Here is a 23,663-nt window from a genome sequence, read left to right as displayed (position 1 = left end):
TCAGTTTGTCACAGACACTCCTTTATCTGTTTCCCAAACAGCCCTTCCCTAAGTCCCAGTGATCCTTATCAGGCTAAACCCAGTAGGAACCAAACATACCCTGGATCCAGGGAATGGACTCTCAGCCTGCACTGGGCGGCAAACGGAAAAGTGAGGGCAAATCTGTCCCCCAGGGGCAATTCCAGACCCAGCCATGGCCTTGAGTCTTGGCTTTCAGAAACCACAGTGACAGGGGAAAGCTCCACCAGGAAAAGAGAGAGCTTACGGAGCCAAATACAAAATGTAGAATATGGCTGGTATAGCCACAGAAATGCGGGCTGGACTTAGCTTCTAAAAGAAAAAAAAAAATCTAAAAAACTTTTTTAATAAAGCCTACAAGTCTATACCCTTCCTTCTTTATCAACGACACAATTTATTGACCAGGGAGGCCATATTGACTAAATAAATCTTGATAATGACCAAGGCAGCAATCAATACCTGCTTATTATCAGCCCAGGCCGAGAATTCCATCTTGCCGAACGCAGGCCCGACGACAGGGCGCGCCATGTGGCTCTGCACTCCAGCGCGCAGGCTGGGGATGGATGGCCAAGTGGCCCTCATTTTCCAGGCCAGGAGAAGGGAATCCTTCTTGTGTTATTAATAAATCCCAACCCCCAACCCCACCCATACCTCTCAGGCTCGTGAACCTGGATTCATTGCCATGAATTGACAATGGTAAGGTGTTTTAAGAGGTTTAAAAAAAAAATAAAGGGAAAAAGACAAGCATAGTGACTACAGGTGGGGAATGCCAGGTTGGGGGTAAGGGGCAGGACTGAGGGGATGGGCTCTGGGAGAGGTACCCCGGGTCAGGGGCAGATCAAGAGCTGGGACATGTGTGGCCAAAGACCCAGGAGGTGGGTTTGAGTCCAGGCTCTGCTACTTCCTGGCAATGGGGCCTTGGACTGAGCCCTCTGTGCCTCAGTCTGCCCAGCTGTAAAATGGGACAGTAGTAGCTTTCCCTCCCTGGATTATTGTGAAAATTAAATGAGATATTGTTCGTTAAGGGCTCTGACTACTGCCTACCATGCAGAAAGGGTTCAACAGATACCTGTTAAAGAACTGCCAGGCTTCCCTTCTTATGCTCCAAAGCTTGCAAAAGCCAAGCCTGGCCTTGCTAAGGCTAGCTGGGGAGCATCTGGAGGGGTCTGACCTCCTATTCAGTGCTTCTCTGCAAGGAGCTACTCCACCTAGCTGCTGGCCAGTGAGGCCCACCAGGAGGTCCCACTGCCCCATACCCATGCTCAAACCCTTTCAGGGGTTGCTCTCAAGGCACCTGAAATTCGCATAATTACTGTTGTGGTTAATAAATATACTAATTAATAACAGTCACCACTTCAGAAAGGCTTACAGCATGCCCAGCCCTAAGCTAAGTGTCCGTACTGGGTTATTTCTCTTTACTTCTTAGACCCTTAAAGAACTTCTCTCTCCAAACGATTATAAAGTAGGAGCTTTATGATGCCACGTCCCCAGCACCTCGTACTGCTCCTAACACAGTGTGCATTTAATGAATAAATGAACAAATGACCTGTCTCAACAACCCAGGGAAGCTCCATTCTAGACAGAGAAACTGAGGCCCAGACATGGTCCTTTGGTCATGGAAGGGAAGCGGAGACTTCAATCCTGGGCCGATCAGGGAAGCATCATGAACCAGGCACTGGGAGAGTAACGTCTTCTAGGTTAAAACATTAACTGGCTGTTTTGTGTCCCCCATAACAGTTGTCCCATAGGCCACAAGGACCTGCTTTGAGTTGTCTGTGACTGAGGCCACCAAACCACTGCTAATGGTTCACAGCCTGCTGGCAATTAATTAATGGATTTATTAATTAGGATGGGAGCCGCCTCCCAGGCTGGAATTGGGGTCACCAGTTTCTAAAGCGAGACTGACGGAGCTAAAGATAAACCCTCATACACTGCGGGCCTGAGGCCTGTGCTTAATTCCCAGGCGAGGAGTGGGCAACTTTCAAGAGCCAGTGATGGGTGAAGCAGCTGGGGTTCTAGGAGGGGCTGGAGCCCCCAGGGCCACTCCCCAAGGTAGAGTCAAGGCAGCTGCCCCACATCACCCTTCCTGTGGCATTCATCCACTTGATCAAACACTGACTGAGAACTTATTATGTCCCTACCTTCACAGGGAGGAAGGCAGACAGTAAAGGAACAAATAAATACACATTATTCCATTAGATAAAGCAGGTGGGGTTAAGGAGATGGGAGAAGGCTATTTTGGAAACAGACGTTAGGGAGGACCCCTCTGAAGAGGTGATATTTAAGCTGAGGGCTCAGTGAAAGAGCTAGAACTACAGAAAACCTGGGAAAGAGGGAAGAACAAGTGCAAAGGCTCTGCGGCTGGAATGGGCTTGACATGTTCACAGAACAGGGAGAGGTCAGAGGGGCTTGAACAGAGTGGGAGAGTGGCAGGAGATGAGAGGGACAGACAATGGCAGGACAACAAAGGGAAGAGGGGGACCGAATCACGCAGGGCCTGTGGACCAAGCCAGAGCAAGCAACCAGGAAGAGGCAATGCTCAGAGTGACAGCTCCCCAGGCTCCCGAGACACAGCAGGTACCTCGAGTGCGCGCCTCTTGTGCACTGGGTGCCTTAGGTAGACGTCCGAATCTCACTTCTTTCCTGCTGGAGACTGTGGTCCTCCAAGAAGCAGACGTAAAGCCAGGGCTAACAGGTAAAGAGATTTATCAGATCAATGCCTATGCTTGTGGGAAGGAGCCAGAGGAAGAAGAGAGGGAAGGAAGGAAGAAGAGCCAGAAGAAAGATAGGAAGGAAGGGAGGGAGGAAGGAAGGTTGGTTGGTTGGTTGGTTGGTTGGTGGAAGTGTCCTAGATTGCTGAGGAGTCTGGAGCCAGCAGAGGAGTCCTTGTGTCCCCGGAATAGGTCTGCGTTAGACCTGCACTCAGTCCCTGGCTGGGGCTGGATCTCTAAGAACAGCATCTGGGGCACCAACCAATCATGTTTCCTATGGTCAGGGATCTGCACGGTGCACCCTCATGGCGCTGCTGGAAAGTCACCGTTCCCACACACATCTTATAGCAGGAAGCAAGTCTCAAGGTTAGTAACTTGCTCCGGGACACACAGGTAGGAAGGACCAGAGCTGGGATTTGAACCCTGGCTGCCCTGTGAATAATTAATCACAAGATAGAAACAAGAGATGGGGGTTGGGAGGAGGCATTCTGCAACAGATCAAAGAACTGGGCTGAATATCTAGTTAAAAAAATAAAAGCATTACCCAAAGCTTTTACAGTGTTTGACTGCTTACATGGTGTCCAGTGACAGAGCATTCACTCTGAGCCACACGTGCGCTCAGCAACATCTTATTTCATTCTCCATCCTTACCCTCCAGTTGACCTATGACAAGAGTAAGGATGGGGCTGGGTCTACCAGCCTGCTCAGAACTTGCGTGCAGCCTGGCCTCGAGGCCTTCCCGCAGTTCCTCACACGCACTCATCTTCCGCCTACCTCACAGTCTTAGCACATGTCATTCCCTCTACTGAGATGCTTTTCCCTGACCTCATCCTTGAGATCTCAGCTGAAGGGTCACTTCTCCCAGCAAGAATCTCAGAACCTCAGAATTTAATCCTAGCGCATGACTACATACCCGTCTGTCCCATGCATCCACCTTCCCCACTGTCTATGGGCTCAGTGAGAGCTGTCACTTTGCCTTCTTTGTTCCATGACATCTCCAGTATATAATTATTGGTTATAATAGTTATGCTATTTATTGTTAATTATTGTTATTTATATAATTATTAGTTTTAATTCTTAATTATACCACGAAGTGTAGGGTAGAGGATGACAGCAATGATTAACATTATGTGGAACGTCTACATGCTGGGCACAGATATCACAGCATTTGCCATGTATCTACCCACTTAATCCTCACAACAATCCTTACGGAAGTGATGCTACTACTATCCCCATTTGACATATGAGAGAACCAAGGCTCAGAGAAGTTAAGTGACTTGCCCAGTGTTACACAGCTGGTAAGTGGGAGAGCTGAGACTTGAGCCCAGGCTGCCCGGTTCCAGAGCACCCACTATGTCTTTGGGAGGCGGAGGGTACAAGGCTGGATTCTGCAGCCCATGCCACACCCCCTCAGATACCTGGACCCACAGGCGCACATAACAGACAACAGGTACCCCAAATATGTGCTCTCAGCAGAGTGGCCTCTGAGTGGCTGCCCTGCCCGGGGAAATCTGCTCCTGACCGAGCCACCTTGGTGACCCCTGTGGTCTCCCTGCCCGCAGCACCCATGCTCCAAACAGGTGGCTGAATAAGTCAATTGACCATAATGGTTCCCGGGGAGCCATTCTCCCTATCCAGTTTGAGCGACAGCAGCTCGGAGAGTCTTAAGCACTGCTCGGCTCCGGGCGTCTCGGGCAGACGACCAGCTCGGGCCAAAGAGGCCAAAGGATTGATTTTTTCTTTCTTTCTTTCTCTTTAATGACAAATGCACATCCTGGAATTGCTGTTTCATTTGGCTGAACTGGAGGATGGCAGAGGCGGAGGTGGGGGGTTACTAAAGGAACTGGAAAGGAAGGAGGGGCAGCCACAGGCCCCTTCTGGGGGGTGCCTGAGCTGCTAAGAAGCAGAGACAGCAGGCTCTGCTCTCCTAATCCTGTATCTTCATGGAGCTGGTCAAGGGCCTTTCATTTTTTCTGGAGGTACAGCCTCTTCTGACACTAGGCACTTAGGAAAAGGCAGCCAGTGGCCTTGACATCCACCTTCCTTGTGACCCGCCTCATGACCCCTACAGCTGGCCTGATCTATTGGAGACCTTCAACCCAGGCCCTTTGCACAGGCTGTTCCCTCTGCTTGGCATGCCCTCCCCAGGTCTTCACTCCCTGCCCAGTGTGGCCAGAGCTCTTCATTCGTAAGGGACCCTGGACATCTGGATTTCATAGGTAACATCTCCCGTGTTGTAAATGCTGACAACTTACACGACAGTGTTTTTAAATATTGCACTAATTTAAACAGACACATCTGTGGACCATAAACAGCTCCTAGTCTGCAACCTCTGTGATCACAGCTCCCAAAATATAAGACATTACATACAATATTAGTAATGTGTTAATCTAGTGAGTCCCCAATGGAGAAAGAGAGAAAACTTACCCAGAAATCTCTGAAAGAGCTTGCAAGTCCAGCAAGTTCTAGGAACTGCTATTTATTTGGTTTTTCACCCTGTCTTACAAGCTAAAATAACCACCGAAAATAAGCCGCTAGGCACTTGCAGAACGGTAACTGCGTGCCTAGTATGTGTTAAACACCTTCGTGTTCAAAGTGCTTTAATCTTCAACAACAACCTAGAAGGTGGAGACTATTAGTAGTCCCATTTAAAAACAAGGACAGCAAAGCTCAGAGAGGTTAAGTGACCCATCCAATGTCTCACAGCTAGTAGATGACATAGTGCCAGGATTAGAAGCCAGGCAGGGACCCCTCACCATCCTGGCTCCTTGTACTTCCCTCTTGAGGTAAAGACTAAAGAACAAATTCCTGTAATTAGCTTTGATCCACCTTAATACTCTTAACTGGCAAGTGAAAAACTTCAGCCATGCCACAGCCTGTATGACAGCCATCCCATAAAACCAGAGGACCAGGATCAGCAAACTCTGGCCCGTGGGCCAGATCTAGGCCTCTGCGCGTTTTTTGTGAAGTCTGACGGGAAGACAGCCATGCCTGTTCATTCTTACTGTGTACGACTATTTTCATATTACAGTGGCAGAATGGAGAACTTACAGAAACCAAACGGCCCACAAAGCCTAAAGAATGTCATTATCTGTCTTTTCATAGAACACTTGCTATCTCTGAGGGCCATCTAGATGGTTTCCTAGAGTGTCTAGAGATGCCACACCAGGAGAAGATTCCTAGGTCAAAACCCTTGGGGAAACACTTTCCTTAGAGACACAGAAGCACATATGCATATTAAAGAATACAAAAGGTTGTAGAAGCTTCTTTAGCTCTCTTTAGGCTGAGTGGTCTTAATATTTGGGCTGAGACTGAATGAAATGAAGGAGGCAGCCAGAGAAGGATCTGGGGGAAAAGAGCCTCACTTGGGTGGAGGGAATTGTAAGTCCAAAGGCCCTGAGGTAGGAAAGTGCTCAATGCCAATGAGGGACAAAAAGAAGGCCATTGTGACTGGAGCAGAGTGAGGAGGGGGAGAGAGGCTGGAGATGAAGCCAGAGAGATAACAGGGGGGCAGATGATGTGGAGACTTGCAATCAGGGGAGAGGACTTGGGATTTTAATCTACGTATAATGGGAACATTGTCCTGGTCCTGCAAAACACTACAAGCCATTTCTGTGAATGGTTCATCAAGGCTTAGAAACCAAGAACTCCATCCTGAACATAATTTCTTGTCTCCAAAACTACTTAGAAAGTCAAACCCTCCCACCCATCACCACACAGTGGGCCCCAAGGTCATTAGAAGACAATGCATTTAACTGTCACACAAAGTGTGTCAGCTTCCTTCACCTTTACAACAACCTGATATGGCAGACCAGATGGGTACAACTGGCCTATGTGATGCGTTAAGAAACAGGACATTTGGGATATTGGATGATTCATCCAGGAGTGCCAGAGGCTGCACAGACAAGAGCTCTTGGGGCATTTCCCCTCTGCCAACCACCTCCACCTTCCCTGACACCTGCAATATAAACCACGGTCATAAGTGAAGAGCACACCCCAGTGAGAAAAATCAAACAGGAGAGTGTATCCTGAATTCCAAAACCAGGAACAAAGGCAAGCTACCACCTGAGTCCCCTTCCCACAGTCAACCTCTGCCAGACTTGGCCTGTGAATTAGATAACTGGAAGCCACCAGAAATTTAGCCTTTTCAGGAACCAGTAGAGAAAACCAGTCTCTGGACAGCCATGTCCACCAACACCCAGGACCAAAATCAGCACCAGGCAAGGTGTTCATGTTTACTATCCCATTCACCAGAAGAAAGGTTATTATGATACAATGTCAAGTCCAAAGACAGAATCCTCTTTTTAACAGGAGAGGAGAAGGGGGAGGAGAAGAGGAAGGAAGGAAAGAAGGAAGGAAGGGAGGGAGGGAGGGAGGGAGGGAGGGAGGGAGGAAGGAAGGAAGGAAGGAAGGAAGGAAGGAATAAAAGAGAAACCACCACCACCACAACTAGAAAAGCTAAACAGCACCATGTTCATCTGAAATAACCCACTGAGATGCTTATTTACTTCTTTAGGCTTGTCTGTGGTTTCACAATTTTCTACAGTGAACCCAGGTATTTATAAAAGAAACTTCAAGATCTCCAATAGCAAAGGTGGTCAGAGATGAGACAGAGCTTGTTTTTCTTCTAGCAAAGACAGAGCCCATCTTGGGGAAGCAATTTCTGTCGAGATGAGAAATCAGAATTTTGGGATGCCCAGAAAAGACTGCTGGGTTCTTTAAATAAATTCTCTAACACCTGTTTCTAGCTCCTTCTGCAAAAAGAGGCCCACAGGATATGGGTTCCAACGAATGGGAGAGGAAGATAGAATGGGCTCCCCCACTGGTTGGATTTGTAAGGGTCCAGGGGGCCATCCAATTGTTTGGTCTTATTACAGAGCTGCTATTAGAAACCTCCCTTCACCCCCTGTGCCCCCCACCTCTCCTCGTCCTCCTCCCTCGGACCCACCCACAGCCCTTGCCTAATGCAAACCTATCTCATGGCCCCCGGCTATGGCAAGCCCAGTCTGCTCACGCTCCCCACCCCGGCAGCAATGCTATTACTGCAAAGTTTCCAAAGTTAGGATTCCGCCAACAGGGCTGATAGCTTATTTACTGCTGTCATCTATAGAAAGAGGAATTTTGACACATTGTTAAATGATAGCACATTTAGATAAGTCAAGCTGTCAGAGGCTCTAATGGATGTCTAAACTCTCTGTGGCTGATATGTAAAATTTATGCACTTCAGAATATCATAAGGTTATAATATTTTAATCACATCCACGCTCTTTCTAAACTTTGAGGAGGCAAAAACATTCCATCAAGCACCATCTCCCATGCGCACCTTCCCAAACGTTCCTCTAGACTCCTTTTAAAAGCCCAGCCTCTCTTGCTTTCCCTGTTGCTCTTCCTCCCTGAAAACTCAAACCCTAAGCAGAATTTGCCTCTTCCTCCCAAACTTGTCCTATCTGGTCCTTCCAGCCAACCTCTTTCCTCCTAAGAAACACAGATGTGAATTTGGAGCGGGAGCCCTCATTTCGACTGGACACCGTCAACTCTCATCAGCTTGATCAGCTCTCTTAAAGGAAAAAAAAAAAAAAAGATAGCACAGGAGACTGGACCTGGATCATCATAAAAAAAGTGGCTAAGTAAAGCAGAGAAAGAAAATCATAAAGGTATGAATCTGGTTACAATGATTATACACAGAAAAGCCATAAAAAAATACTGCATTAGTAATGTTCACCATAAAGCAATCTTATAACCAAATGAAATATGCCTAGCATTATCTTTGGGATGGAATTTTATTTCTTGTTTCCGGTACTGCTAGCAGCAGAGGAAAAAAAAAAGGAGAAAAGAAAGGGGGAAGCAGTTTCGGGGGTCCTGGAATAGGGTACCACATGTCAGAGCACCTTTACCATCAGCCGTAAGTCATTAAGACTCGCTGACTGACTTCCATCCTAGGAAAACAGCCCTGCTGTGTTCAGAGACGGTGCTGGAAGGAATAACTGGGCTGCTTCCATATTTGAAAAAATATATACTTCCGGAGGGCTGTATGCTGGGCTGGTACAAGGTCACCTTTCTTGCCGGGATTGGGGTGGCGTCAGCAGCATGGTCTGGCCTGGGGACACAGGCCGCCTTTGCTGCCTCGGCCACTTTAACACTCGGCAACCAGGCTTCGAGAAACCACTGAACCTGAACAACCAAGAATTGAAGCCACACACCTCCTCACACTCACAGGCAGCTGGGCCGCGTGACGAGTGGGCTCAAAGCTGTCAGCCTGCACAGGGCCTGGGGTGGGGGCCCGGCTCTCCTACCAGGATCTCAGAACAAGCCAGCAGAAGTTTTCCTTTCTGGTTATCTCCCCTATAAGAGGAAAGTGGGAAGGGGAAAAAATGAAAATAAAAGTGTGGCGTAGGAGTCATTAGCATTATGCACAAGAGATGATCCCGGGCAAAAGTGCTTAGGCTCATAATCCGTTTCCAACAAAAATGCCATCAGTGAGAATGAAGGTTGAAGCCTCAGGCCTGTCGGGCAGGGGAGCCACTGAACACTTCAGGCTGAGGGTGGGGACCGTGGCAGATGTGAAGGTCTCAATGTTTGCATGCAGCTAATGCTGCCACGTTTATTTCTCTGCTCTCTAGAAGTGTGCAGCCTTTCAAACTCCCTCAGGGACACCCCCCCACACTTAATATCCATGTAAATGAGCTTACCCCCTTCCCTGAGAGCCTGCTCCTTTTGTGCCAGACACACCAGCCATTTTCTTAATAAACACCACCACCCTCCTCCTGTGGGGGTGGGTGTTGGTCCCATTTCCCCTTCACCTGAACAAGACTCTCCACCCCTCCACCTTCATCATTTCCAGTTCAAATTTGCTTTTCTACCTCAGCATCTTCTAAAACCCTAACAAAGGGTTCCTAGATCAGTGGGAGTCCAAATGGAGTCCAAATGGAATCAAGATTTGGGTGACCTCAACAGCTCCACAAAAGACCCAGGAGCTGGAGAAGGAAGCGAGTGAGGTTCAAACCCCCTCCCCCCAGCTCAGAAATTGGCCCCCTGGGAGCCGCACCCACCCCTCAGCACCCAGCCCCAGCTCTAGCCACCCCTCCGGGCTGCAGCCGGAGCTCCGTGGATTGAAAACGAGTTATCTAATGAAAATTGTGTTAACTGACATTCTGGCCAACCGGGAGCAAATACCAGCGCTGTAAATCTCGACGCGGAAATTTTCTCCAGCCCAGAATAACAATAGGACCCTGCAAAGGGCTTCGCCAGCCCTTCTGGTTCCTCTCCTCTTGTCTGCCACGTTCTTGTCATTCCTTATGTTACAGAACATCAATCATAAATAAAGACGCTGTCCCCCAGCCGTGCCCCGGTCTCATTTACAAACATTAGCAGGGAATACGATTACCATTGGCCTTCGTGCCAAGCCCAATGTGGCTGCCCAACTCCCTCTCTCCCTCTTTCTCTATTTCTCTCTCTCTCCCCCCTCCCTCCCTCCCACACACACCCCCCACTCTTCCAGAAAGGCCACTTTAGCATCATTTAAACGGGCAAGCACAGCTCACAGCCTGGCCCGCCTCAGCTGGTCACCAAACTGTAGCCCCAACTCGAGAGAGGACCTGGAATTGCAAGGCACTTGCAGTTATTAACTGCATGCCTGAGTGCCCCGATTTTCTCTCCAGTTCAATGGCTGGGGGAGGGGACGAGTGGGGGGGTTAGAAAGGAGGGGGCTGGGAAGTGGCTAGGAGGAGGAGGGTATAGGAACCACTTATCAGAAGAAACTTAAGGAGATCTGCAGGCGGATTTTCAAAAAAGAAATAAGTGTGTCCCTTTTTATCTCCAGACTGATGCTCTCACTTCTGCGAATGTCAAGGCCAAGGCAGGATGTTCTAATCGCCTGGTTCTCAGCAACACTTCCCCGCCCCTTGTTCCCACTGCATGCCCCTTGTTCCCACTGCATGCCGAGACTTTGCAAGACTCCAGGGTTTGGGAGGACTTGGCAGGAGCGTCCTGGGGCACCCCAGAAAGTACAGAGCCTAGAGCAGTACCTTCCGCGGGTGTTCTCTGAGATTCCACCCCCAGTCCCACCTCCTAGGGGATTAGCACAGAACACCCCCAAATCTAGGAGAGACATACAGACTTCCAGAGAAAGGTGGAGTGGAGGATAAAGCGCTGGTGTTTGGGAGGGAGTAGCTCTGGGGAAAGAGAGGGAAAGAGAAGAGAGAAAGAAGAAAAGAGGGGAGTGGCGGGAGGGAAAGCAGGAGGCAGAAGACTGCAGGGGAATCTCCCATTGAAAAGTTCCCATGGGCCCGAGAGCCGGGAGTCACCTGCTCTGCGCAGCTCCAGGCTCTCCACGGCCCCGGAGGCGGCAGCGCAAACTTGCGCGCGCCCCGGGCCCATCTCCACCGCCCACCCCATTTGGACTTAAAAAGAGGGTGGAATGGGGGTAAAGGCAAGAAGCAAAGACGAACCCCGAGAACCCGGCCCGAGGAGAGGTCTGCCGGCGCAGGCGGCCAGTCTGGTGATGGTGGCAGCTGCGGCTGGGGCGGCAGCAGCGACGGCCCTTGGGTGGCGGCGCGTCCGGGCTGAGCAGCCAGGCAGGCGGCGGCGGCCGAGGTGCCGGCGGCCGGCGGGGCGCGGAGCCGCCTCCACGCCAACCCCAGCAGCCTCCTCCTCCTCCCTTCTCCTTCTCCTCCTCCTCCTCCACCTCCCTACCCACCAGCTCCCTCCCTCCCTCGCCCAAGCCCCAGCCGGTCGCGGACAGGCACGCGGCGCGCTCCGCGGCCTCCCCGGGCGCCGCGAAGTTGGGAGGCGCGCAAAGTGCAGCGCAAGGGGGGCTGCCGGGGGTCCCGCCGGCAGCCCCCTGCCCGGGACCGCAGCCCCTGCTTTCCCCGTGCCTCGCTCGGCCGTTCTCCCGCCGGCTCGCTCCCCGGGCCGAGGGCTCACTAGCGCTTCTCCATGGTCGCGGCGGCTAATCGATGATTGAACCGAACAAAGAGCAGCGGCGAGATCAATTCCTAATACCTATCGATGGGCAGCGGGCAGCCGAGCCCCAGCGAGCCCCAGCAGCCGCCGCCCGCCGCCCCGGGGCGCCCGCCCACCCTCCCGGGGACCTCCCCAATGCGCCCAGGGCGCGCCCTAGGGCTCCCCACGGCCGCGCGGCCGGCGCTGCCCGCACTAACCTGGAGTCGCCGTAGATCAAATCGCTTCCAATATTGAAACATCGATCCCACATTGGCGGCCATCTTGGGGGCTATTCGAGACGCACACACACAAGAGTTTGGCTTTTCTCAATGGCTGCACTCAATATCCGGGCTGGACTCCCCCCAGCCCCGGGGCCGCCGCCGGCCGCCCGGGCCCTGAGCGCCGCCGCCCGGGGCCCCTTGGGCGTCCCCCGGCCTCCTTCCACCCGCTGCCCCTCGGCGCCGCCGCGCCGCCGCCGCCGCCGGCCCCGGGAGTCGTGCGCCCCCCCGACCCCCGGAGGGCGCGGGCGGAGCGCGCCGGGCGGGGAGCTCGGCGCCCGCCCGGGGGAGGCGGCCGAGGATGGGGCGGGAGGGGAGGGTGGGGGGGAGGCAGCCTCTTCGAGAGGCGACGGCGCCGCCGCTGCCCTGCCTGCAGCCGGCTCCCGGGCCCGCGGAGCGCTCGCTGCATCTCCCCCCCAAGTCCGGGGTCGGTGTGCCGCGCGATTGCACTTGACTTTGGCTTTTTGCAAACTTATCAATACTGACGTAACGTGCTGATCAATGCAAAGGGAAGTTTGGGAGGGGGGGCTGCGGGAGGCCGGCAAGCGGAACGCCAACACCCCCCACTTCGCACCTGTCGACCCCCCCACCCCCTGCACTGCATACTTAAAAAAAAGTTAATAGTTTGCGATGCATTTTTTTTTTTTTCTTTTGCAATCAGAGGACACACAACACGTGCCTCGAGCTGCCACCGCTCCTCCGCCAGCTAAGCTTCGGATCGGAGGGTTGCAGCTCGCAGGTAGGGCCACGTAGACTCGCCGGCCGGCGGGCGTGTGGGAGCCTGCCAGCGGGCCGGTGGAAGCCGCCCGGGGGCGCCACTGAGTCGTGGGAAATATCACCACTGCCGCGCGCAGTTTCCAAGCCATTATATTGTTTTGATTATTATTGGGGAGCGGCGCCTTAGCCAGAGATCAGGGTTCCTTGCAGGGCGAGGGGATGGGGGCGGGCTTCAGATCCTTCGCAATAGGAATTCTTATTACTGTTATTATTTGGGGGTCTAGAGATAAGGGCTCCTCATAACTTTAGAATGGGAGGCCCTTTTACTGTTACGATGATTATTGGAAGGGATCCTTAGCCAAATCTCTGGAGCACTTTAGCCCCCTCAGTGAGTTGGCTTTTATTATTTGCGTAGAATGGGTTAGCTTTTATTGTTATGATCTGTTGAGGGGGCCGTAGCCCTGCTATGGGGTCTTTGGATTCTCAACAACTACAGAGATTTCTGCTATTGTTATCATCATTATTATCCGAGGGCCCTTCTAGCTGGGGACCTCAGGTCCTTTGCAGTATGAGGCTCCTGTCTGAGGCTCCTGACTGTCTTTTGGGAGAAAGTCTTTAGCCCAGCTAGAGGGAAGTTACCTCTTCTGCAATTTCTGACCTTGGACAATAGGGATGAGGGATGTTTCTTCCTTTACATTTTTCCCTCTTTTTGCCTCTGTGCAAGCCAGAGGTTCCCAGTCCCCTCCCAACATCCCACCCCCAGGAGGATCTCAGACCCCCTAAAACCCTCCATCACTAACCCACTTATCCCACCCCCACTCTTGACCCTGGGGTCACGCTCCCTCTCTGGCAAGTCCCCTGCCAAATCCCACCCCACCCTCCTCCCTACTCCCCCCAAAAGAACGCTTCCTCCCTCTTTCTCTGGTCAAAAGATTTGCTTTTATAGACAGCAAATGGAAATTATATTCTCTTTTTATGACCCAGCTTGGACTTCTGACATCACTCTTGGTCTGGGACAATAGATCAATACAGAAGGTTGTAAAAAAGATAAAGTTTAGAAGAGTTGTAAAGGAGAGAGAATCATGATGGATATTTTTGATGATTTTCCAATATTTGTGTCTTGGAGCACGTGCTTCAAGGCAATTAAAGTTTTTAATGTAATGTAAATAATTGTTTCATAAATGCTTCAGAAGAAGGTGTGATCTTTCTGAGCAATCACTTGAGCTGTTTAAAAAATGTAATGTGATTTAAACAAGGATATAGTATTTCTGCTACCATCCCCATACATTTTCCATGAGGCCTGGGTAAATATATTAATGCACAATTTGAAAGACTCGTAAGACCAAAAGTACAGCATTCACCAAGATGTAATGAATTAGGCCTAGTTAGCAATTCCGAGTGGCCTGTTTCCTTGCCAGATTAAATTGCACGTGATGTGTGGTTTATCTCAGCTCTCGATAACTTCACGTTTAAATTACAGCTCTCATTTTGCAAAATGAATTTAGGGAAATTTCATAACTATCACATTGCAATTTTTTTTAAATGGCTACATTTTCTCCTGAGCATCTGTAAAGCTTGCAGTTTCCTTGTCTTTGAGTCTGTTTTTTAAAGACCTGTAATAGAAAATCTGGAGTGAGTGTGAAACCCTTCAAAGCAATTTTTAACAAACCAAGGTTTTGATGAAAGATAATTTTAAATTTATGTCTGACTTTGCAGTCATGGAATAAATTGACATTGTGTACCTCCTAATATGATGTACTGAGAAGGACACAACATCATTTCTGTGATATTCCTGCCAAAAGTACATAACCTGAATCTAATTGTGAAGAAATATTAGACAAACCCAAGTGAAGGGGGAATTCTACAAAATAGCCTGTTTTCTTTAAAAATGTTGATGTCACATGAAACACATAGAAAGATGAAGGATCTATTCCAGATTAAAGAAGCAAAAGAGACTTGACAACCAATTAAAACATATGACCCAGGATTTTCTTTTACTGTATAGTGCATTAATTAGAGCCAATGAGAAATTTAGGATAAAGTCAATAGATTGCATAATGGCATTGTATCAACGTTAATTTCCTGGTTTTGATTATTGTATTGTGGCTATATAACAAAAGAGGCTTGTTTTTAGAGAACAGAGTGAGATATTTAGGGGTAAAGGAACAGACCTCATCATGTCTGCAACTAACTCTCAAATAGTTCAGGCAAAAATAATATGCATGTATTTGTTGATATCTACCTACTAGAATGATACAGCAAATGTTGCAAAATGTTGCGCCTGAGGACTCTAGATGATGTGTACACAGCAATTTGTACTTTCCTTGCAGCATTTCTGGGAATTTAATATTATGTCAAAAGAAAAAGTTAAAAGAGAAAAATAAATTTATGTCTGACTTTTTTTTCAGCTGATAGGACTACTGGGCTTCGGAATAAAAATTCTGCATGGAACTTTTCTACTTTCCTGACTGACATAGGCTGCACCTTTGACCGAGCAGGAAATTGCCACAGCAAACATGCTTACTGGAGAGCAGCAAGAAAATCCAATAATTCAGATTGTTTTAAGTCTGTGATATTTTTAAATGACTTAATGCAGTGGGTCTCTGAAGAATTCTGACAATTTTAATGGTAGAAACTTGCAGTCCCACTGAGGAACGGGTTGCTACATAAACACTGAATGATCGTGTCTTTCTGCCTGGGCCGAAACATATTAGCTTTGCTTAGTGGCTTATTGCTTTATTCACAAAATAAATTTCAGCCGTCTCTCCCCACCATATTCCAAGCGCATCGTGAGCCAGTGCCTTATTAGATGTGAGGGCTTATATTCCAAAGGCATCTGTTACCGTCTCAAGCTCAGCAATAATGAATTAAGCAGTTAAGTGTTTACCCACTAAACAGAGTTAGCTGGGGAAATGATATTATTATGGGTGGTCCTTAATGAAAGATGGTAAACCAGGAAACACTCTTTTAGTAATCAGCCTCGGATTTGAAAGCTAAAGTACTAAAATATTAAATATTTTTGCGAAAAGCTGTTTTTCATGTTCTTCGTGCACACTCCCTGCCCCAAACACACACACACGTGCAGATATAAAAACACTTAAGCAGGTTCCTTGTTGATTCCTGATTCTCAAAGATCCACTTATCAAGGTAAATATTTTAAAAATTACAATGGAAAAGATGACACCCTCTCCCTGCCCCAGAGGAAGGAGAGTGTGGCTTGGGATAGACTATCCTGAAAGCAGAAGCAGACAGAGAGCTGAATCCTTTAGGAAATTCATAAACTGTATAAGAATCCCAGGGAAGATAATGGCAGGTCCTTAGCCATGAACATAATGATATGCGAAATCCCCAGCATCAAAGCTGAAACAAAAGAAAATGTCCTTCGGTAGCTCTGTACTGCCCACCGCAGCTGCCAGGCAGGGAGAAAGACAGCTAGAGACTCCAAATTTATCTGGAAGCATTAGACAGCCCTCAGAGTGGAGTAAGGGATATGGTACTGCCTGGCTGACACCTGCAGGGGTGTGTACTCCTGGAGGTGGGCCCATGGTTAGGTCCCAGATCCAGAGGTTGGAGTGACCGACTCTAAAGACCAAACCACCAATTCCTTAGTGCAAACACAGTGTTGTCAACCTCTACTATTACTAAGCACCTACTGGTTTTTGGATGCTTATAAATAAATCTTTAGCATAATGTATTGTTAGAAGCAAGACTCTGGAGTCAGACTGTCCAGATATGAATTCCAGCTCTGCCACTTATAAGCTCTGTGGCCTTGAGCAAGTGACTTTACCTCTTTGTGCCTCATTTTGCTCAGGTGTACAATGGTGCTAATAATCGTACAAAAATGTTGAGGATTAAAAGAGTTAATTTCTGTGAAGCACTATGTAAATGTGCCATATCTAGTAGCTATTGTTGTTCGTGGTCTCACGATGCATGGAACAGCGATCTGCATTCCCAAACTGCAGGTGAAAAGAATAAGGTCCTGAAAGAGAAATGGTCAAATGATTGTGAAAGAGCAGAGCCAGGCCTGATACCTAGTTCACTCACATCAGGCCTGGGGCGCTTGAGCTTGCCCTGTCTCTTATGGGGAGGAAAAATGGGTGAAAAAGTGGATGCCCAGAAAGCAGAGCTGCAGTGTGTTACCCAAGTGCCAATTCTCATTGACCAATCAAACTGGAGAGGAACAACACAAGAGGGTCAGTCTCCCTTTGCCTAACTCCTGTTGGAGACTAGTTAAACAACAGTGTATTTGTAATGTGCTGATTATTCTCCTTTTGTCTCTCCTTCCCCACTCACTCTACCCCTGCCCAGGGCCCCAGGAAGCCAGCCTCTGTGGACTCTATCTCCCAGGCTCCCTTGTTCTCTGGCATCCAGATGGATTTGGCCAATGGGAGACCTATTTGGTAATAAGAAGGTGGGAAGAGGGAAAGGTTAGGGTATTTATTTCCCAGCTCCTTCCCTACCTCACTGCAGTTCTGACAGTGATGGGGTTCTTTTAGAGACACAGTCCTGGTCAAGTTGTCTTTCTGCTCTCACTAGGCTCTCTCCCTCCCCACACCCTTTCAGATCTGAGGTGGAAATGTCTTCCTCCTCTTGTAAGCATCTGGGTGCTTCAACATTCTCCTGCCCACAATTCATTTACAAATCTTGGCTGAGTGTACCTTCTGGGACCCTGACCTATCACAGAACACTATTCAATTATTAAGAAATGTTAATGTTATTTATATGTGTTGAAGTGATATCTAGGATATAAGACAAAATAAACATATCTAGGCTATAGGATATTAAGAAATAGTCCCATCTCTGCTTAAAATGTGGTACTTAGGAAAAAGTTAAAGAAAACTCGATATCATAAAGTTAACAGAATTTGTTCTAGAAAATGGGTTTAGAGGCCACTTATAATTTTCACATCATTATCTTAATTTTTTTATGATCACAAATACTTTATCATCAGAAATTTTTATTCTTTTGGGGTGGGAGGGAATCTGTTTGTTTTCTCCTGAGACCCTGACAGATAAACATACCACAGAATGCCATATCCATCTGAGATGTCCATGAAAGAAGAATGGACTAAAGAGAGAGACAGTCCATGTTCATGGGCTGAAAGATTTAATACGGTGAAGATGTCATTTCTGTCCGAATTAATCAATAAACTTAGGACCATTCCAATAAAAATCCCAATAAAGTGTTTCACAGAACAGGCCAAGCCCATCTTGAAATTCTTATGGAGATGCAAGGGCCAAGGTCAGGGCATTTAAAGAATAATAAAGTGTAGGAACTTTTCCTATCAGATATTAAGACTAATTATAAAGCTATAATAATAAAAACAGTGAGGCAGAAGGACAAATAGACTCAGGGAACAAAATTAAAAGCCTAGGATAGATTCATACAAATACAGAATGGACTTACACAAATACATAGCAGATCTGGCCTTATAAACTAGTGGGGAAAAGACAGACTTCATTTTCAATATGGTGCTGAGCCAACTGACTACCCATATGGGAAAAAGAAAATAGAATCAGATCCCTACCTCACACCCTACACAAAAATCAAGCCCCAGGTAGAGGTGTCTGCATGCTACAGATTTAAGGAAACAAACAAACAAACAAACAAACAAATGTTCCTTTTTTACCAACAGCACAAAACATTTTAACTGAAAACTATAACCTTATTAAAATGACTTGACTATGCCATTTCTGGTTGTCTGTTTAAGCATCCTAACAGCTCTGCTCATGTAATAGCCCAGGGTCCCTTTCAGAGCTGTAGCTATAGCAGAACCAAGACTGAATTTTCTTTGAGCATCCCCGGAATGAAACACCACTTGGCACTTGGCAGCTTCCAGGAGATTTAGAAACATTAGCTAATTAGAGTTTCTAGGACTCTGCTCTTCACTGGCACAGGCTCCTCTTCATGCACACAGCTTTGCTGAGCCCCTGAGAAGCTGGTCCCTGGGCAGAAACCTGCCTTCCAATTCTGCATCCCATTTTAGCAGTGGAGTGTGCAAACCAGACAGTGACCTAAGACCTCCCAAACAACCACCATGGAACTGAGGGAACCCATTTGGCTCTCCGTCCCTCCCAGGTCCCACATCTTTGGCACAAGTGTCCCCATTTGGCTTCATGCCCACTAGGACACTGATTCGTCCATCGGCTCCCAAGACTGTGAGCTCCCAAGGACAGCCATAGGTCTTTCCTGTGCCCTGATTAGAACTGAGCACCCCCACCAGCACTCCCACCCACCCACCTAAATAAAACTCCACAAATTGTACCCCTAAAACCTGATGAAGAGTGTAGACTGTTATCGCAGCTTTTCTTAAGGGTCAGGGTATGAAGCACTTAACATCTTAACAATCCTTTTTGCTTCTTCCCTGAAGTTCCCGTCATTAAAACAGCCACTCTAGTCTCTATTTTTAATTTCTCTCCCCTCAAACGTCTCGTCCGTCTTCTCTCGCTCATCGCTCACTCTTATTTGCTCAGTCTTCCCTGGAGCCTTCTCCCTTGTCCTCCATGTCTGCCCCCTCCCTCTCTCATTGCTCCTTCTTCACATCTGAGGTTCTCACATTTCATCTAGTCAGCAAAATAGGAAGCCAAACCAAAAAAAAAAAAAAAAGAAAAAGAAAGAAGGTGAGATAGGGAGATGTGAATCGTTACAATTTTCATTTTGTCCCTGTCCTACTGCCGCACTGTCATCATCTCTGTCATATGGATGCCTACTATGCACCAAGGACCTTTCTAACGTTCTCCCCAAATCTCACATCTATCATGGCTGTATCCATTCTGCCAGTGAGAAAACTGAGGGTCAGGAAGACAGAATATCTTGTCCAAGTTCACTCACCAGGACAGTGGCTGAGCATGGTTTAGAAGCGGAGTGAGAAACTATGCACCTTCACAGTCCTGCTACAGAAGCCCCGACCCCAGCTTTAGCTTTTCCTGCTGGCCCTGCTCAGGGCAGGAGGGAAAGCAATGTAGGTACTTCTAGAAGATGCCATTCAGACAAAGCGTAGCTAATAGGGGTTGTTTCTGTCACCCAGGAGCCAGTCCCTAAATTACCACTCTCTCAGCCTCCTTAAACCTTCTGATTTCTCGGGTCTTAGGTTCCCCAAAACAAAAGATGATCCACTTGTCCCCAAAGGTCAGGAAAATAATAATGCTGCCATTTATGGCCTGCTTTCCCCAAGCTGGGCTCGCTCTGCCCATTATCTAATTTCCTCTTTGTAACAGCATTTGGAGGTAAGTATTGTCATTTCCTCCCCTTAATAGCTGAGGAAACAAAGGCTCAGAGATGGTAAGTGACTTGCCCAAGGTCATCCAGCCTGTAAGCAACTGAGCTGGGGGTCAAATCCTGTTCTGTTTGATGTCAAGGTTGAGGTTCTCAACCCTGAATAACACCCCCTTCCCTTTCTCTGCTGCCTGTAAATCTCTGTGGGGCTTTGAACTCACTTTGAATTTTTGAATTCACTTCCCAGCTGGTGAGGGGCTCATCCTGGGTTGAAATTCAGAGCCTTCCCTTAAGCTCACCGTCTCCAGCCTCTCTCCAGAGCTCAGGGGGCCCAGGATGAAGACTCTGGAAACTCTCCTTTGAGGTTGGGTCCCCATCCCTTCAACCCCAGAAACCTCTGTGAACCCCTCAGTGCCTGGGGAAGCAAAGCCTCCCCTCCACTTCAAATGATCCATGACCCAGGAAGCAAATCTAACCCTCCTGCATGAGCCCTTCTGCTCCAAATCCTTGGGGTCCATCAGGATCTTTGGTAAATGTGCCAGGCATCGGGGGCCCTGTCCCAGACCCTGCCTGTGAAAACAGCATAGGAAAGAGACTTTAAAATGATCCTCAGTACCTCAGGCCAGGGTCTAACCTGTCACCCATGTACCACACCCCCTTTTGTGCACACACATATACACACCTGCTCTCACATAGTTTGTATACACCCCTGTGCACACTCTCATGCATACACCTTTACATACGCATGCGCACACACCTGCAGGCACACCACACATTCATTCATGCACATTTGAACACAAGCCAGAAACAGATTCTCTGGGACACACCTGTGTGCTCACACACAGACTTACACAGCCTGTGTGTGCATGTGAATGAGCATACTGCGGTGATACATGCGCTTGTATGTGCCCAGTGGTACCTTCCGGGGTGGGGCAGCAACGCCTCTGCCGGGGCCTCCTGGAGCCCGGCCTTTGGCAAAAGCCCCACCTGGTGGACACTTGGTGTATACGCCAACCCCACCTCCAAGCCAAGTGCCCTGGGGCCACTGAGGCTCTGGTGAGTACCAAGGCTGGCTGGCAGGAAGAGAGTGAACCCAAAGCTAGACTTCGGAGCACCCCTATTCCTTTAGAGTTGGCTTCTCTCCTCCTATTCCCTTCCCTGGGCAACAATTTCCCTGTCCAAAGTCAGGGAAAAGAACACTGGGTCCAGGAGAAGGAGCTTAAATCACTGCTCTGCCATGTGCTAGTTTCTCTCCCATGCCTCAGTATGCTCAATTATAAAATGAGGGTCCTCAAACAGGCATTTGGAAGAACTAAATGACATCATGGACACAAAATCAACTGCCGTGTATCTCAGCATTGGACAGCCTAGAATGAGTCTGAAGTCAGACCTGGGTTTTTGTTTTTTTTTTTTTAAGATTTTATTTATTTATTTGAGAGAGAGTGAGCTAAAGAGAACAAGTGAGGGAAGGAGCAGAGGGAAAGGGACAAGCAGACACCCCACTGAGCAGAGAACCTAAAACGGGGATCGATCCCAGGAGCCTGGGACCATGACCTGAGCCAAAAGCAGCCGCTTACCTGACTGAATCATCCAGGAGTCCTTTATTTATATATATTTTTTAGGATTTTATTTATTTATCTAAGATAGGAAGAGAGAGAGAGTGAGCATGCACACAAGCACAGAAGCAGGGAAAGAAGGAGAGGGAGGAGCAAACTCCCCATTGAGCTGGGAGCCCCATGTGCGTCTTTATCCCAGCACCCCAGGATCATGACCCAAACGAAGGCAGATGGTTAACCAACTGAGCCACCCAGATGCCCCAGACCTGTGTTTAAATGGAGACCAGGGCTTAAACTTTCCTGGGTGTGGGCTCTTGGGCAAGTCACTCCATCCCCTGAGTGGGTTTCATTAACTGTAAGGTGGGGGAAAGTCCCCAACAAGCGGTTGGAAGAAGGAAACAACGTCATGGAAGCAAAATCCATTACTCCCTCCATTTCTCTCAGACCAAAGACAGGAATAGTTCAGGGGTAATAGAAGCAGGGCTGGAATCCGAAGGACCCCGGTCCAAATTCTTTTTTTTTTTTTTTTAAGATTTTTAATTTTTATTTATTTGACAGAGAGAGATCACAAGTAGGCAGAGAGGCAGGCAGAGAGAAAGGGGGAAGCAGGCTCCCCGCTGAACAGAGAGCCTGACACGGGGCTCCATCCCAGGACAGTGAGACCATGACCTGAGCTGAAGGCAGGGGCTCAACCCACTGAGCCACCCAGGCGCCCCTTGGTTCAAATTCTTAATCAAATCCTGATTCTGCCACTTTTGAGATGTGACCTTGAGCAAGTCACTCCCCTTGTCCAACCTGTTTCTCCATATGCACAGTGGCACCTCTTAGTGTTGTGGTGAGAATTAACCAGATAATGCATGCAAAGAGCCTGACATCAGTAAGCATTCCATAAATGCAGACTGCCACTGTCCGCAGTGAGATTTGGAGGAAACAAGTGATATCTGGAGGCCTGGGTGATAGATGACCCTCAGGAGCTCCATATAATATCTGTATGTTTAGAACTAACTATAATTTAATCACCATGTACCAAATGTTGTACTAAGACTTCTCTAGGAATTAAATGATTTAATGTCACAACAACCCCATTAAGTAGGCATTACTATTCTTCCCATTTTACAGATGAGGACAGTGAGGCACAAAACTTGCCCAGGGTCACAGAGCCAGAGAGCGGATTAAGATCCAAGCAGAGTCTTCTGGATTTCTCCCATTCCCTAATCCTACAGAGCTGTCCTATCAGCTCTGACCTCCCAGCCTCTCCTAAGAGAGGGAAATTTCCCCAGGGGCTGAAGTCTGCTTTTCGAGGGCAGGTGCTCCCCAGCAAGTCCCCCAGAGTCCCACTCTTCCTCCCAATCCCAAGGGAGGCAAATGGCCGTGTACGAGATGTGTATCCTGGAGGGCTATGGAATTAAGATAATCTTGGGGAGGCAATAAATGCAATGGAAATAAAGCTAATTAAAGAGAATCTGCTAATCATGGGAGCCTGTGTCAGAAAACTTGCATCTGGGGCCCTGGGTGGCTCAGTGGGTTAAAGCCTCTGCCTTCAGCTCAGGTCATGATCCCAGGGTCCTGGGATCGAGCCCCGCGTCGGGCTCTCTCCACAGGGAGCCTGCTTCCTCCTCTCTCTCTCTTTCTCTCTCTCTCTGCCTGCCTCTCTGCCTACTTGTGATCTCTGTCAGTCAAATAAATAAATAAAATCTTTAAAAAAAAAAGAAAAGAAAAGAAAAGAAAACTTGCATCTGCTGGAGGTTGCTAAGTGGCATGAAGGTGGAAGGAACCTGGCTGGCGAGGCTTCGCCCCACTGCTGAAGCATCACCACAGAGTGGAGGGACAGATGGTGGCTCAGACAAGAGACGAACGTACAAGAGAGATTAGGTACAGGAAACTGGGTGCTCCACATTTTATTTAAAAGTCAGTTGCTGGGCACTGGCTGCCTGATGATGCCAGCTCAAGGGAGACACTTTCGGATGTGGCATGGCGTTCGGCAGAAGCCTTGACTCAAGGCTTTTATGTCTGAACCCTGAACCTCTGGCTCCCTGGCTGTGTGGCTTAGATCCAGGAGCTTTGCCTCTCTGGAGCTTGAGTCCGGCCACATGACCTGCTTTGGCTAACAGAATGAGGTGAAGCGTTGCTGTGCCAGTTTGAGCCTCCATCTCAAGACATGTTGTATGTTTCTACCTGCCCTCTTGCATGGTTGCCTTTTATCATGGAAAGAATATAATATGCCTGGG

The 23,663-nt window shown here is 48.4% G+C and overlaps 1 protein-coding gene across 1 annotated transcript in view; it reads right to left on the bottom strand.

Moving 5' to 3' along the window:
- Window positions 1-11,950, bottom strand: part of LOC111156476 (cut like homeobox 2) — a 296,896-nt gene extending 284,946 nt beyond the window's left edge. The window contains exon 1 of the mRNA XM_022517401.1: window positions 11,888-11,950. Coding sequence (XP_022373109.1) covers window positions 11,888-11,950 — 63 coding nt within the window. The remainder of the gene's footprint in view (window positions 1-11,887) is intronic.
- Between the last annotated feature and the right edge of the window lie 11,713 nt (window positions 11,951-23,663).

This window comes from Enhydra lutris, unplaced genomic scaffold (assembly GCF_002288905.1).
Source record: "Enhydra lutris kenyoni isolate GAN:26980312 unplaced genomic scaffold, ASM228890v2 scaffoldscaffold46, whole genome shotgun sequence".
Classification (NCBI taxonomy): domain Eukaryota; kingdom Metazoa; phylum Chordata; class Mammalia; order Carnivora; family Mustelidae; genus Enhydra; species Enhydra lutris.
This window is presented reverse-complemented; position numbering and strand designations above follow the sequence as displayed.